Source organism: Otolemur garnettii, unplaced genomic scaffold (assembly GCF_000181295.1).
Source record: "Otolemur garnettii isolate 467f Iridium unplaced genomic scaffold, OtoGar3 scaffold00001, whole genome shotgun sequence".
Classification (NCBI taxonomy): domain Eukaryota; kingdom Metazoa; phylum Chordata; class Mammalia; order Primates; family Galagidae; genus Otolemur; species Otolemur garnettii.
In genome coordinates, this window is record NW_003852396.1 from 27,672,126 (window position 1) to 27,687,522 (window position 15,397).

General features: G+C 50.4%; 1 protein-coding gene across 2 annotated transcripts in view; it reads left to right on the forward strand.

Annotated features, from left to right (window-relative positions):
* Positions 1-15,397, forward strand: part of CHRDL2 (chordin like 2) — a 32,423-nt gene that overhangs the window by 7,005 nt on the left and 10,021 nt on the right. For both annotated transcript variants that reach the window (XM_012801539.1, XM_003780902.1), the window contains exons 2-5: positions 5,022-5,134; positions 9,097-9,190; positions 11,769-11,911; positions 14,348-14,441. In XM_012801539.1, the coding sequence (XP_012656993.1) occupies positions 5,022-5,134; positions 9,097-9,190; positions 11,769-11,911; positions 14,348-14,441 (444 nt within the window). The remainder of the gene's footprint in view (positions 1-5,021; positions 5,135-9,096; positions 9,191-11,768; positions 11,912-14,347; positions 14,442-15,397) is intronic.

A 15,397-nucleotide genomic window follows, 5' to 3' on the forward strand; every position in this document is an offset into this window, starting at 1 on the left:
TAGTACTTGATATACAAAAAGTTCAATAAATGAATAATAGGAAGTAGTAATATTACTAGCACAGTTCCCCTGTTATCTATAGTTTTGCTTTCCTTGGTCCCTGTTACTCGTGGTTAACCTCAGTCCAAAAATATTAACTAGGAAATTCCAGAAATACAGAATTCATAAGTTTTAAATTGCATGCCATTCTGAGCAGGGTGATGAAATCTCTTACCATCCCACTCTGTCCTACTGGGGACATGAATCATCCCTTTGTCCAGCATCTCCATCCTCTGTGTGCTACCGGCCCATTCGTCAGTCACTTAGTAACTAACTATCTATCTTGCTTATCAGATCCTCTATTGTGGACTATTGTGGTATGGCAGAGCAAGGACCCCTTATTTACATCATAATGGCCGCGCTACGCAGGGGTAGTGATGCTGGCAATTAGATCTGCTAGAGAAGCCATAAAATGCTTCCTTTAAGTGAAACTTTAAGGAAAGAAAAAAATCATTTACTAAGGCTGCTAACTAAGATCTGTGGTGAGAATGAATCTTCTATCTGTGAAACAGTAATGTTAATAAGATAAGTAACTTTCAGGAAAAAAAAATTAATGCATAGTCTTTACGAGGTTTGGTGCTATGCACAGTTTCAGGCATCCACTGGGGACCTTGGCTCGTACCCTCATGGACAAGGGGGACCACTGCAGCACTAATAAGGACGTTTGCTGCCCACTTGCCAAGTGCTCCACATTCACTTGTAAATACACAGGCTTAGTCCCAAGCCTCACACCCATCCTTGCCTGCTTCTTCACCCTCTCTGCTGACTATCCAATTTGTCCCAAAGCTTGCCCACTGCACTTATTAATGTCCCTCAGATCTGTACTTCTGCCCCTCAGCGCTGCTTCCATCTTGGTCCAGGCCAACAATCCAGGTCCAGCATTAGCTGAAAGTGGGATGACTACAGCAGCCTCTCCTGGTCTCTCTGCCTCCAGTCCTGCCCTCCAGTCAACTCTCCATCCCTCCTTGTGTGGCCGCAGTGATGATTCTAGAATGCAAACCTGGTCACTTCCTCTCCAGTTTAAAGCCTTTCCACGGCTTTCCTTTGCTCTCAAGGCCCTCTGAGAGCCTCTGCCTCTCCTGCTTCCCATTCTCTGCTCCAACCTCCTGAGCCACTTTCATCTCTGTATCCCAGCCTGAGGCCTGTGTGGCCCTGAGGTGATATCGAGCAAGACTGGCCTGGCTGGAAGAGTGCAGGGAGCTATGGGAAAGAAGGTTGGTATAATCGTGAGACATAGGAATCTGGCCTCAGCTGTGATGTTCACACTACAGTGGGTGCCTGGAGGCTGCCTCCTAGAGTTCTGGGAATCAGAGTAATACCATGAGAGACAGACTGTTAAGGAAGTTTGGGGTCAGTACCCAGATCTAATTTTTGTCTGTTTGTTTTTACCTGCTGGTTTATTGAGTGTCTAATACGTTAATGTCAGGCATTGGGCATATGACACCTGCTTTAACTCTACAAAACCCCCAAGAGGTAAGGACTATTCTTGGTTCCCCTTAACAGATACGGAAACAGAGGCCTGGAATGGTTGAGTAAGTTCTCTAAACTCAGGGTGCAAATAAAAGCCAAATCCACAATTTGAACCCCAGCCTGTCTGACTCCATCCAGAAGGACCCTGAGAGAAGGTGCACGTGGCCCCCAAGTTGGGGAGAGGGACACAGGCACGGTTGGGTGAGATGAGGAGTGGTGGTGGGTGGGAGAGAAAGAAGGGCAGGGCCAGGGCAGGAGTAGGAAGGCCACAGGGGTCCAACGGGTGAGGTGGGGAAGGAGGGAGACGTTAGAGACAAACAGCCTCCTTCACCAAATCACTCAGAAGTGGCCCCGCTGGCCTTCTGAAGCTCATCCTAATCCTCCTGACAGCCCTGGAGAGCTGCATGTGGGACCATCAACAGATCCAAGATTCTTGGAATGATCCAATTTCAGAGCCATAACATGGTGCAATTTTAGAAGCGTTGTGTTCTGTGAATGGTAGGCTTTTGGAAACATGAAGCTCTGAAATCTTGACTCACAGAAACCTAGATCTCTGGAGTCTTAGAATCTTGAAGTCATGGATTCATAAACTATCCATGCAGAAAATCTTCGAAGATCATAGTTTGCCCCACTTCTCTTATTTCTCAGCTAGGAAACTGAGGCTCAGAGAAGGGAAGAAGTAGTCTTCTTGAACCTCACACAGTGACCTTGTAGCTTAAGGAGCTAGAGCTCCTTCTCTGAGCCTCATACAGGATTAGGGCTAGTGCCAGGGCCCTGCCGCCTGGCAAGTCTTCCTCCTGCTGGTTTTGGCATGGCCTTGGGTACTCGCCTCCCTAGAAAAAGAGAGAGCTCCAGGCAATGCCACCCTTCCTTGTGCCTCTCACCTTAGAGGGTGTGGTAGGGTGGGGATTGTGGCCACAGGGGACCTCCTGCCAGGCCCCCCACATTCTCAGTCTCTGCCAGATCTGTTGGTGGAGGGAATGGGCCTTCTGGCCTAGGTATTGGCTGAGGCACTGTCTCTGTCTTCATGCTCCAAGCAGGCGGTGAGGTAGAGGGGGTGCCACTTGGCACGGAGGCTGGGGCTACAGGGCTGCCCCAAGGAAGGTAGGACAAGGTTTCTTCAGCAACAGGCTGGACCTAAGGTGGTGGCAGTGTTGCAATCTCTCCCTTCCTGGTTTGGGGAGGAGACTAAGGAAGAAAGACATTATTCACTCCTTGGAGAGTTGGGTTGGCTCTGACCAGCACCCCAGCTGGGCCTATGTCCCACCCGCTCTGGCAGTAGAGGCTGAGAGATAAACACAGCTCATTTGATCCGGGCCAGCCGGGCCAGCCGTGGAATGTGAGAGACAAACTTTGATCACCCCTCCACTTTGAGGGGATGGGGAGGGAACTAAGCCATGTGTTCCTGGGGCTCTCAGCAGCCCTCAATACACAGACTGAAGGCATCATGCAGCCTCAAATCTTTGTCCTAAAAGGCCTGAGAGGGCAGAGAAGGAGCAGTGTGGGAAGTCAGAGGAAGGCTGAATTGCAGCTTCTTATAAAGTAAACTTTGTAATAGTTAGGAATGGCCCATGATCTCCTATTCCCAGGAGATGTGTCTTCTGGGAGTTTAAAAGTCTAGGGGAATGTGATTCAGGAAGTGTAAGAGGCCACGTTTCCAAGATGCTTGACTCTAGTAAGTGGGAAGGAGGAGGAGGCATGAAAGGCAACTTCTAGATTCCAGATCAACAGAGGTCTAGGAGAAAAATGGCATGGGGGATGGTGGCCTGTGGGGCAGAGAGAAAAAGGAATTGAGCTTTTAGGCCCTGGGATTGAGTAAAAAGCCATCCATGATGAGGTGAAACCCAAGGGCTGTGCTTTGGAGCCAGGAGTCCTGGGTTGAAATCACGAGCTGGAGGGCTTTAGGCAAGTCCCTTAGTCTCTGTGAGCCTTAGTTTTTTTAACAATTATAATTTAACAATCACAGGCACAGTAAGATGGATATGTGTCTTTGTGATTGTTATCATAATTATTTTATTTTATTTATTTATTTTTAATTGAGACAGAGTTTTACTTTGTTGCCCTCAGTAGAGTACTATGGCATCACAGTAACCTCAAATTCTTGGGCTTAAGTGATCCCTTGCCTCAGCCTCCCGAGTAGCTGGGACTATAGGCGCCTGCCACAACGCCCAGCTATTTTTTGTTTTTGCAGGCCAGGGTTGGGTTATGGGGGTGGGCATAGCCCACCATAATTATTTTAATAACAGCATCCTACCATGTGTCGGGAACTAGACTCAGCATTTTCCAATTTAATTGTCCAAACAATAACGTTAATGAAAGAAGTAACTTCTGTAAAGAGTTCAGCATGGAGAAGATAAGTCAATAAATATATCGGTTCCTCTCTCCCTGTTTCAATCTCACTTAATTCAGCAAACATTTGCTGGCACTTAGCTTGTGCTGGGCGCCCAGTTCCACCTGAAAAGGGCTTAGATAATAGAGAGTTTTCCCATAGGAAAGATAGCATCCCTCTGGGTTGGGAAGATCAACAGGTACTTGCATGGAGGATGGTTGGCAGGGACAGGGCAGGAGGCAGAGGGTAGGGAACCACAGCACTAGCCTGGGAGGACTGACCAAGATGGGTAGTGAGTGGGTAACAGGTGGGGGTGAGAGTGGATTATTGGGCTTAGAGAGGTGAGAGAGGGGCAGATGTTTCTAGAACGCAGGATGGCAGGAGAGCTGTCTAACCCATTATACAAAACTAACGGATCTCAAGTATCTTAGAAGTCTTCATCTACATGTTGACGATTGATGTGCAGATTACAAAAAAATCAACAGACATGGCAATCACAAATCACAGTAGTCCTGATGACCATTTTTAAGGATACTTAATGTCAGTTTTCTGACAACCTTTCCATCATGGCTCAGGAAGATCTGAGGATGTAGCACACACAGTATGAAGGCAAGAAAGTTGCTGTGATTGGCTTTGTTCAAAGTGTAGGCTGCAGGACCCAGAGAAGACCCAGTGTTTAGGGGTAGTGGGGAGAGAAAGGGAGAGGAAGGAAGGAAGGGTGTGGTGATGTTCTAAATAAGTAAATGAAACAGGTGCGATTATGAAGGCAGAGGAGCACTGGATCAAGAGTCAGGACACTAGTGCTGTCATGCCCGCCTGGCGATTGACCGTGCCCCTAGCAGTATAATTTATCCTCTCTGTACCTCTTATTAATCATCTAATCATGACAACTGACATCTACACTACAATTTAAGTCTGTAAAACATTTTTACTGCTTGATCCCTAACTGCCCCGTGAGATAAGTGTTCAGGCTCAGACAGGGGTAGAGACATTACCTAACGTCAGCAAGTGGGTGATCAAGCTGAGACTCAAGCTCAGACATCCTGGCCCCTGACTACCGCAGATTCTCTTTTGCCTAAGTGGACGGAGGACATCCTTCTTAGAGTCAGAAAGGAGGAGGGGTGAGACAGGGTCCTCGGGCTGGAGCCTCCTGGGACTAACAGAGCACTGGTTGGTTTACCAGGCCCAGGCATGTTCTGCCTTTTCCATGGGAAGAGATACTCCCCTGGTGAAAGCTGGCACCCCTACCTGGAGCCACAAGGCCTGATGTACTGCCTGCGCTGCACCTGTGCTGAGGTAGGTTCCCATGGCCCCCTGCATCAGGTATGTCTGGGAGATTTCCAGAAAATTCACCCCAGAGGGAGGGAGGACAGCCTGACTCTGGAGGTCGGGGGCATCCTGGAACCAAGCCCTGTAGAATCACGCTGTCAGCAGCAGCTGAGGGACTTGGGGCAAGCCACTTCACTACTGAGGACTCAACACAGGAGAAGATTATGTGACTGTGTGGAGATAAGTTACACAATGGGCTGGCTGGGCTGGGATGAGGACCCGAGTCTTCCATCTCACATCCCAGCCTGCTTTCCACCCAGTACTAGTACCAGCTTCCCTGACTCCTGTGTGGCCACAGTGAAACCTTTTTTGACTTTACCGCCCATTCCTTCCAGCCACCTCTCCTGCCCTACCTTAGAATGTGTTTTTTTAATTCCATTGGCCCAAATATTTATTCTCTCTCTTTTTTTTAACTTAAGGCAAGCATGAAACAAAGTTTATTGAAGACAAGAATGATAGGTTTACAGAGTAAGAAAGTTTACAAAGTAGGATCCATGTATGGTGAATGGGCCTCCATTTCCAGGGCAAATAGGCAAAGAGGCCTCTTTTTTTGAGACAGAGTTTTACTTTGTTGCCCCAGGCTAGAGTGCCGTGTTGTGTCATCCTAACTCATAGCAACTTCAAATAACCTGGGTTCAAGTGAACCTTTTGCCTCAGCCTCCCAAGTAACTGGGACTACAGATGCCAGCTGTATTTGTATTTTTAGTCTCAATCTTGTTTAGGGTGGTCTTGAACTCCTGACCTCAAGGGATCCTCCTGCCTTGGCCTCCCAGGCAGCTAGGATTACAGGCAAGAGCCACTGCTCTTGGCCCATTCTTCAGGGCTTTAGCCAAATGAGCACATGCCCTTCACCTGGGAGTATTTTCTTCTTCTGGGATCCACATCGGTTTCTCTGTCCCTTTCTTCTGATCACTGTTGGCCAGGTGTCATAGTTAACCTGTGTATGTCAGTTATGCCCCGCTTAGACCTCTGAGAACAGGTCTTCCTGGGCCCTCACTCATGCCCAAAACAACGCCCTGCCAGAGGCTGAACCAACGGGCACAGAGACGTTGTCTTTGTTTTCATCTCCATCTCTCCCATCCCATGGCAACCCAGCACCTCCAGAGGGTCTTATAATATCAGCTGGGTAGAATAAATGAAACCCTCATGTGGTCCAGAATTCTCAAGTAAGGTATGAGGTTGGAGGGGTGGAAGAGAAGGAGGTGGCTTAGGAGGCTTGAAACCTCCTCAGTCTGAATGTCCCCAGCTTTCTTTGTCTGGGTGCTATGCTTGGCAGGAAGGGGTGGTAGCTTCCAGCTGGAACCAGGCCCTGAGCCCCTCTCTTTCCTTGCACAGAGCTGGGAGTAGAATGCAGAAGGCCTCTAAAAGCCTCCCTTGTTAAACAGAACCCTCTTAGGATAGGAGCAGAGAAAGGCTCCTCAGGAGATGCTAGCAGGTGGAAGAGGGTGGGCCAGCCCCTCTCCTGACTCTGAACCTGGGCTCCCACTCTCAGGGCCTTTCTGTCTTGCTTCTACTTTGTGGCCCACAGACGGAAATGGGGACACAACCCCCCACAGCTGCTTCCCCTTGGTTTTCCTTAGCTCATCTGAGGCCAATCGGCCTTTTCATAAAGCACTTTATGAAACATAGCTGGACAATAGAAAGGAAACCATAACAGAAAATTCCAGACATAGCATGTGGTCCTCTTGACAAAATCCAAGTTTTTAGATGCATTGGCGTTAATTCATTTCTCCTTCCCCAGAGTTCACATACGCTCAGTCCTCAACCCAAAGGACTGTCACTGGTGTCTCCAAAATTCACCCCTAATCCCTCCACTACTCTCCACCATCACCGGTCCCCTGCTCCAAGCCACCTTCATCCCTCTCATGGGCTTTCCCCACTTTAAGCCCATCCTCCACATGGCAGCTCGCATGATCTTTTCTGAACATAAAGCTGATCACGTCATTCTGCTATTAATACCCTCCAATGGCTTCTTGTGGCACCTACGGTGAAATTCACATGCCCTGTCGGGGGCTCTGTGTCCTCTGACTCTGCCTCATTTTCCAACTTCATTTCATACTTGCTCGCTCTGCCGCAGCCACGCTGGTCTTCTGTCAGTCCTTCCAACACTGGAGACTCAATTCCCTCTTGTTCCTTCTACCTGGAACGTCCTTCCCCCACATCTTCTCTTGAAAGGCTCCTTCTCATCTCCCAGTTCACAGCATAAACGTTACCTCCTCCTGAGGCCTTCCCTGACAGAGGTTTCTAAAGTAGTCTAACTCTGTGAGCTACACCACGCGACTCCATTTTATTATCATACATTTAACTTCTGACATTGTCTTGTTCCTACTTACTTAATTTTTTTATAGTCTGTCTCCCACTGCGATAGGATGTAAGCTCTCTGACAGTGGAAACTTCTGTCCCATTCAATGGTATGTCCCCACTGCTCAGAAGAGGGCCTGCTACACAGCAGACGTGCAGCAAATACTGAGCGAGTAGATGAGTTGTGCCCGTCTGCCAGACATGGCTCAGTGTTGTGGACAGTGCATGGGCCTGGGCACTGTGATCTTAGGCAACCGAATCTCTCAGAGAGGCTCTTTTCTCATTTTAGAAGTGTGGATAACAATAGTTACTTGCAGGGTTGTGGAGAAGATGAAGTGAGATAATCTTTTTACATATGATATAAAGCCCCTACCCAGTAGTCGCTCAATAAATGGAAACTATGGCTTCCTAAGAGCTCCTTTTGGCTGCAAAGGGCTTAACTACACACCTGGTGTCCCCCCCACCCGCGCCCAGTCCCCATCCTGCTTCCTGCTGCGTACTGCTGGTCATCTACTCCCTGGCTCTTCTGAGGCTGGGATCTTAGAGAGATTCTTAGAGATTGTGACTCTTCAGGCCGCCTAGTCCCTGAAACCCCATCCTCAGTTTCCTCTCTAGACATTTATTAAGTGGCTGTGTGTGCTGGGCCTTTAGAAGGCCCCGTTAGAGCTCAGGCCAGTTCTGTGGGCTCTGGGGTACCCCTTGGTGCTGATTAGTTCTCATGATTACCTCTGACCATCTTGAGAAATAGTGACCCCAGAAGGGCTAGGGCTGGTCTAGACTCCTCCATGGGGCAAGACGCTGCCTCAGGAAGAAGTACTGTCAGGGAACTTGGGTGGGCCAAGGCAGGGGAAAGGAGCCAGGAGGGTTAGGGGGCAGGAAACAAAAAACTTTGACAACTTCCAGGTTTTGAATAAAGCTAGCTCCATTCATGTATAGAGAGACCCTCCATCTCCCTTTTACCTTTTGCTCTCATCTACCCACTCATTTGTTTATTCAGATTTTAGCACACTGACATGGAGTGAGGCCCTGGGCTGATAACTCCCTTGGAATTTCAGGGTTGACTGGATGAGAAGGATGCAGATGTCTCCACAATCCAGTGGAGTGAGCACTTGGGGCCCCTCTTTCTCTGGTACCAACTCCAAAGGCTTTGTCTTCGCACCCAGAGATACAGAGGGTGGGATTGCAAAGCCCTGAGTCATCTCTGTTTCAAGTTTTTAGTCTTGTCCCTTGCATCATCACCTGCTCTCCTGTTAACATTCCTCTGTTGATCACAATGCTCACACCCAGAGTTAAAAGGGCACAGTCAAAATAACTTTGATCAATGTCAAAATAACTCAAGGCATTTACTTGTAGTTCTTAAATACTACGAAGGACACACGATGTATGAGCAAATCTATGAACAGGTCTGCCCTTCTCGAGGGTGTGAGGGGGAGGAGCCAAGTGAGATCCCCAACCTGGGCAGGGGAAGGGGAGGAGCTGGGCACAGTTGAGTTCGTTGTTTTCAAGCCTATCATGGGATGAAAACAAGTACAGAGTTCGGCATTTGGGTGCGGGTTTGGGGAAAGGATAGCCACAGGTGGGAGGCATTGGTTCCTTAGAGCCAGGGCTGACCCTTGTGTCCCCTTCAGAATGCCCATGTGAGTTGTTACCGCCTCCACTGTCCACCTGTCCACTGCCCCCAGCCTGTGACGGAGCCACAGCAGTGCTGTCCCAGGTGTGTGGGTAAGTAGCCCTGCTTCTCCCCTGGCACCAGCCTCCCATTGCCCACCTCTGTGTCACTCCCAATACGGTCCTCTGGCTGAGGGAGGACCCTGGAAGGAGAGAGGCAGTCTCTGTGTGCATTAGGGGTGTTGAGACACAAAGGTACTCAGGAGAGGAAACATCCTGGATTCCCACTCAGTGCTGGGGCAGCAGCAAACTCATTCTTAAGTAGGTGTGCCCCACAGGAGGAGGGAGAAAATGTGGAAAGTAGCTGAAGGAAACGGGCTTGCTTGGCCTATTGGTTGGCACACTGAGGCTCCAGTCTCTCTCTGGCTGTCGGGAGCTGGAGAGAATGGACACACTCTGGAAAGGAGGGGTGAGTGATCTTGTCTGGAAGGCCCTGCGGGGAGACCCCAGGATGACCACTGTGGGGCTGGAAATGACTAAAGGGGCTGACTCAGATACTCTGAGACTCTTCCCAGTCCTAGCTGAGACTTGATGACTCTGTGTCCTGATGCTAAATGTTTATGATCCCATGATTTTAAGATTCTAAGACCCTTTGAGACTGGTATGCTAGGGAGTGGAGGTAAGAGAGAAAAGTGGTTCTGGCATAACCAAGTGGCCAGTGAGTGGTGGCTGGGGGAGGCCAACTTAGAAATGAGGGAGATGTTGAGAGGAGAATCGATTATTTAGAAGCATCAAGAAGGTGAAGAAGGAAGCGACTAGGCTCAGTGCCTGTGGCTCAAGCGGCTAAGGCGCCAGCCACATACACCTAAGGTGGCGGGTTCGAATCCAGCCCGGCCCGCCAAACAACAATGACGGCTGCAACCAAAAAATAGCCAGGCGTTGTGGCGGGCGCCTGTGGTCCCAGCTACTTGGGAGGCGGAGGCAGGAGACTCGCTTGAGCCCAGGAGTTGGAGGTTGCTGGAGGTTGCCACAGCACTCTACCCAGGGGGACAGCTTGAGTCTCTGTCTCAAAAAAAAAAGAAGGAAGTGACTCCAGGTTTTGGCTTCAGCTGTAGGCTCTGGCACCACTGTCCTGTGGATTGTCTGTGGAGAAGGGCTCATTTTCCAGGTGGGAGCCCAGTAGGGCTCTGACTAGGGCCATAGACATTCCTGGCTCTGGGCTCCCGAGGGAAGCAGAGGCCCTCAGCTTTATCCTGCCTCCTCCATGCCTGATGCTAATGCCAAAGGTCCTTTCCTCTCCTGCTGACTTTGGGATTCCCCTACCCCCATCCCCTGTGCTGCACCCAGAGCTACCTAAACTCCTCCTGCCTGTGGGCAGAGATGGGCCTAGGGACAGGCAGGGCTGACTCTGCCTGACTGTTATCAGGGGACAGAGACTGAAGCTAAGCAGTCTTGTTCAAATGCTGTTCACTCCCTCTCTTTCTGTCCCCTGCTCCTCTGCCTGCTTGGTTCTGCCTGTCCTTCAAGACTCAGCTCAGCCAGTAGCCCCCCAGGAAGTACCTTGACCACCCTCCTGACTCAACGCTGCCACAGCAGCTGTGCCTCCATCCGCCCTGGCCCTCATGGGCAGTGCCATTCTATGGCTTGTCTCTCTACCCAGTGAAGTTTGGAGTTTCTTGATGGCAGGGGCTGAGTCTTATTCATCAGTCCATTCCCAGTTCCTGTCATGGTGCCTGGTACAGAGGAGTGCCACTTTGGTAAAAGTGTCTTCTTTTTTTTTTCTTTTGAGATAGAGTCTCACTCTGTCACCCCGGGTTGAGTGCTATGGTGTCATAGCTCACAGCAACCTCAAACTCTCTTGGGCTCAAGCGATTCTGTTGCCTCAGCCTCCCGAGTAGCTGGGACTACAGGTGCCTGCCACCGTGCTTGGGTGGTGTTTTTCTATTTTCAGTAGAGATAGAGTCTCACTCTTGCTCAGGCTGGTCTCAAACTCCTGAGCTCAGGTGATCCTCCTGCTTTGGCCTCCCAGAGTACTAGGATTATAGGCGTGAGCCACTGTGCCCAGCTGGTAAAGGTATCTTGAGTGAACAAGTGGGTTCTCTCAGGACCAGAGGTTTTACCATTTGACCAGGCAGGATGAAGACTGACTAATGAGCAGTGGTGAGGAGAGGGGTTCTGGTGGCCTGTGAAAGACAAGCACAGTCTAGTGACAGCCTAGATCATCCCAGCTGGCTCAACTTGCATGTAATCAATGAGAGTCGGGGCTCTGTTTTGTCCACTGCTGTATCCTCAGTGCCTAGAATAGTGTTTGGCACCAGCAGGGGCTCCATGAACACTCGTGCAGTGTGGAATGAACCAACTCGGGTGCCACCTGATTGGAGGCTCAGTGGAGCAGAGGCTTCTGGCTTTTTCTTCTTGCTCTGGTGGGGGTTGGCTCAAACGCAGAGCGATTGAAAGGCTCTGGTGGGGGGCCGTGGGAGGAAATGATGTGGTCAGGTGTTGGTGTCAGTGGGGCCTCTTGGTTGGCTGATGGGGGCAATGGCTGGCAAGGCCAAGGCCAGAGCTTGATTTAAATGTCAAGATGGGATAAGATGCAAAGTCTTCAGAAAAGTGGTCTACTTGATTCTAGCAAAGATATTAGATCCACACGAAACCTCATTTTCTTCTTCCTCCTGCCCCTCCCTACCTACAGAACCTCATACCCCCTCTGGGCTCCGGGCCCCCCCAAAGTCCTGCCAGCACAACGGGACCATGTACCAGCATGGAGAGATCTTCAGTGCTCACGAGCTGTTCCCCTCCCGCCTGCCCAACCAGTGTGTCCTCTGCAGCTGCACCGTAAGGCCCTCTGTTTTCCCTCAGCCCCAACCAGTGGTCTGGGCCTGACAGGAACACAGTAGCATGGACTGGGGGTGGGGGGATTGTTTCCTGGTCAAAGCAAATGAGGGGCTTAGGGGAAGGGAACTTCTAGGGTTTGGAACGTCCTGGTCCTAGCTGGGTCAGGCAACTTCTCTGGACTTCCATACCTCCTGCACTTTGTTTCCCCAGGAGACACTACATTCCTTGAGGGGAGGAAACATACCCATTTTATTTCTGCATCCTCTGCTGTTCTTGGTCCAGGGCCAGGCACACAGAGGGTGTCTGTAATGATAGTTGAATGAGAGAATGAACAAATGAATGACTAGTTACCAGTCCTGGGGGACAGGGACAGGGCCAGACTGTTTATAGCAAATGCAATTTTATCTGAAGCTACTTAAACTCCTCCTGCCTATGGGCAGAGTTGATCCCAGAGATAGCCAGGGCTGACTCTGCAGTGTTATCAGGGGACAGAGACCGAAGCTAAGCAGGGCCTGATCTGGAAAGTCTTTGGCTCCTCCTTGTGGAGGGGGTGTTTCTGTGTGACCTTTCTATAGTTTTGCAGCTGACTTTCTGCCATGTCATTCTAAACCTTACAGCAACTCATGTGGATTGGCAAGAGCAACCCCTGTCCTCCTGATTTTCTTACTACCCACCTGGTCGCCACACTTCTCTGGGCCTCAGCTCCTCTGAGTGTCTAGGGAGCCTGGCCAAGTGATCTCTAATGTTCTCTCTAGAGTAGGTATTGGAGAACAGTGTTTGGGCTCCAGCATTGTCCTGGTTTCCTGAGTGACCATGAGCAAGTTGCTTCTCTTGGGCCTGCTACCTCTACCTTCCTTTGAGAGGGTGTTATCAGTCTAAGGCTCTGAATCTTAAAGGATTAACCCACAGATAATGAGGAGTAACTACTTAAAAACCAACCTAGCAAGCAATTACGTTTTGCAGGCTGTGAGCCTCTGGCAACAGTCTAGTATATTGTGTCCCTAGGTTCACGGAAACACTTATTTACTACAGTATCCCAACAATCTCGGGAGAAGGATTCACTATTTTTTTTTCAAAATTTTTTTGAGACAGTCTCACTCTGTCACCCTGGGTAGAGTGCCATGGCATCATAGTTCACAGCAATCTCAAACTCTTGGGCTCAAGCAATCCTCTTGCCTCAGCCTTCCAAGTAGCTGGGACTACAGGTGCCCACCACAACAACCAGCTAGTTGTTCTCTTTTTAGTAGGGGGGTTTTGCTTTGTTCAGGCTGGTCTTGAACTCCTGAGCTCAAGCAATCCACCAGCTTTGGCCTCCCAGAGTGCTGGGATTACAGGCATGAATCACTGTGCCCAGCCTGAGCCAATGTGCCTGGCTGAATATCACTATTCCTAGTTTTCAGATGAGGAAACTGGTGCTTAAAACAGTTAAGTGACTTGCCTAAGGTCACACAGCTAGAGAGTGGCAGAGCCAGAATTCAGACCTGAGACTACCTGACTTTGAAGCCCATCTTCTTTTCCCTTGTCATGCTGCCTCCTCGGAAGGGACCAGGGCTTGAATTAGGAGGGGCTGTGGGAAGAGATGGACACGATGGGGCTGGGCTGTGAGGGCACTCTTGTGATTCCTTTGTATCTTCTCCCTCGATATTTGGGCCTTATCCCTGTTTATATGGGACTGGCTTGGCTCCCATCCCACCTGAGGGATCAGATCTTTACATCTCAGGCTTGTTGGGAAAGGAATAGGGAAAGGACTCAAGGCAGTATCGCTTCCTCCCAGGCACGTTGTGCCTTACAGTTCAAAAAGGGTTTTTGCCACCATTCTCTCCCTTGATCTTTACACCCCAGACGGGCATGCCCCTCCCCTTCACAGAGGAAGAACCTCAGGCCCAGAGGACAGTGACTTCTCCAAGGTCATCTGGCCCCCTGGCTCCCAGAAGGCCCTTTCCTTTGTGGTCTTGCCTTTCCGGGCTTGAATCTGAAGTTGGAGACCAAGAGCCTTCAGTAGGAGCAAGATGAGCCCAGGTGTTCCCCCCACCCAGCCCCATGGGCCCACTGTTCTAAGCCAAGGGAGAAGGACATTGATTTCAGTAGGAAAAGCCTGAAGACCAGGCTCTCTTCCATTCTGCCCCAGCCATCTATGTGACTGAAGGTGGCTTTAGGCCCTGCTCCAGGCTCATCATATGTGAGACAGGAGGAACCCTATCTCACCAGGTTGCTGTGAGAGCCCAGAGATAGACGGGGTGTGCAAAAGCTTTACTAGCTGAAGGATGAATGTCACCTGCAGGGCCTGGAAGTGGAAGTGGGGACTCTTCCTCTGAGCTGGCTGGGTCTTGCCCTGGAGACTCTGCTGCTCCCTCCCTCCCCCACCTGAGTGGGGGGCCTGAAGGCCATTTGCCCTCAGGGAATGATTTCCCAATCTCTGTTTGTTCTGTCCCTTAGGAGGGCCAGATCTACTGTGGCCTCACGAACTGCCCTGAACCAGGCTGCCCCTCCCCCCTCCCGCTGCCTGACTCTTGCTGCCAGGCCTGCAAAGGTGAGTCTGTCCCCAGATCTGGCAGTGCCCACCCTCCCCTCTGCCTCCAGAGTGGTGGTGTAGGCAGGACCCCTCAGAAAGCAAAGCTGGTGGCAGAGACAGATGTGCCACTTATTTATTTATTTATTTATTTATTTTAGAGACAGAGTCTCACTTTGTTGCCCTCAGTAGAGTGCTGTAGCATCATAGCTCACAGCAACCTCCAGCTTTTGGGCTTAGGCAATTCTCTTGCCTCAGCCTCCCGAGTAGCTGGGACTATAGGTGCCTGACACAACGCCTGGTTATTCTTTTTGTTGCAGTTTGGCTGGAGCCGGGTTTGAACCCACCACTCTCGGTATATGGGGCTGGCGCCCTACTCACTGAGCTACAGGCGCCGCCCCACTTATTTTTTTAATTGAAATCCCAGGAAGCAGGAATGAGAGAAAGGGGAGTGAAGCAGGGAAGGTGAGATAAGCAACACAAGACAATGTTTGGGAGCTAACAAAAAGTCAGCTCAAAAGCCAGCATGACCTGTTGCTCTGAGTGGTCTTCAGCTTCTCAGGGAAGTCTAGGGGTTGGAGGGATGAGGTAAGAACATATCCACCAGCTACCAACTAATGTCCACTGGTCAAAGGGCCTCCCCAAGGGTATTAATTCCTTGTTTTTCCATGCAGTGGGTGCTAGGTACCCCCCAAACAGGCAGGAATCAGGTAGGGTCAGAAGTGTGGGTGGGGGAGAGGGATAGGAGGCATGGCCATGAGGAGAGGCTGAGCTGAGGGGTGCTGCTACAGTGCCTGCAACAAGGACAAAGTCCCGGCTCGGCGCCTATAGCTCAACCGGCTAAGGAGCCAGCCATGTACACCTAAGGTGGCGGGTTGGAATTCCCAGCCCGGACCCGCCAAACAACAATGACAGCTGCAACCAAAAAATAGCCGGGCGTTGTGGCGGGCGCGTGTGGTCCCAGCTACTTGGGAGGC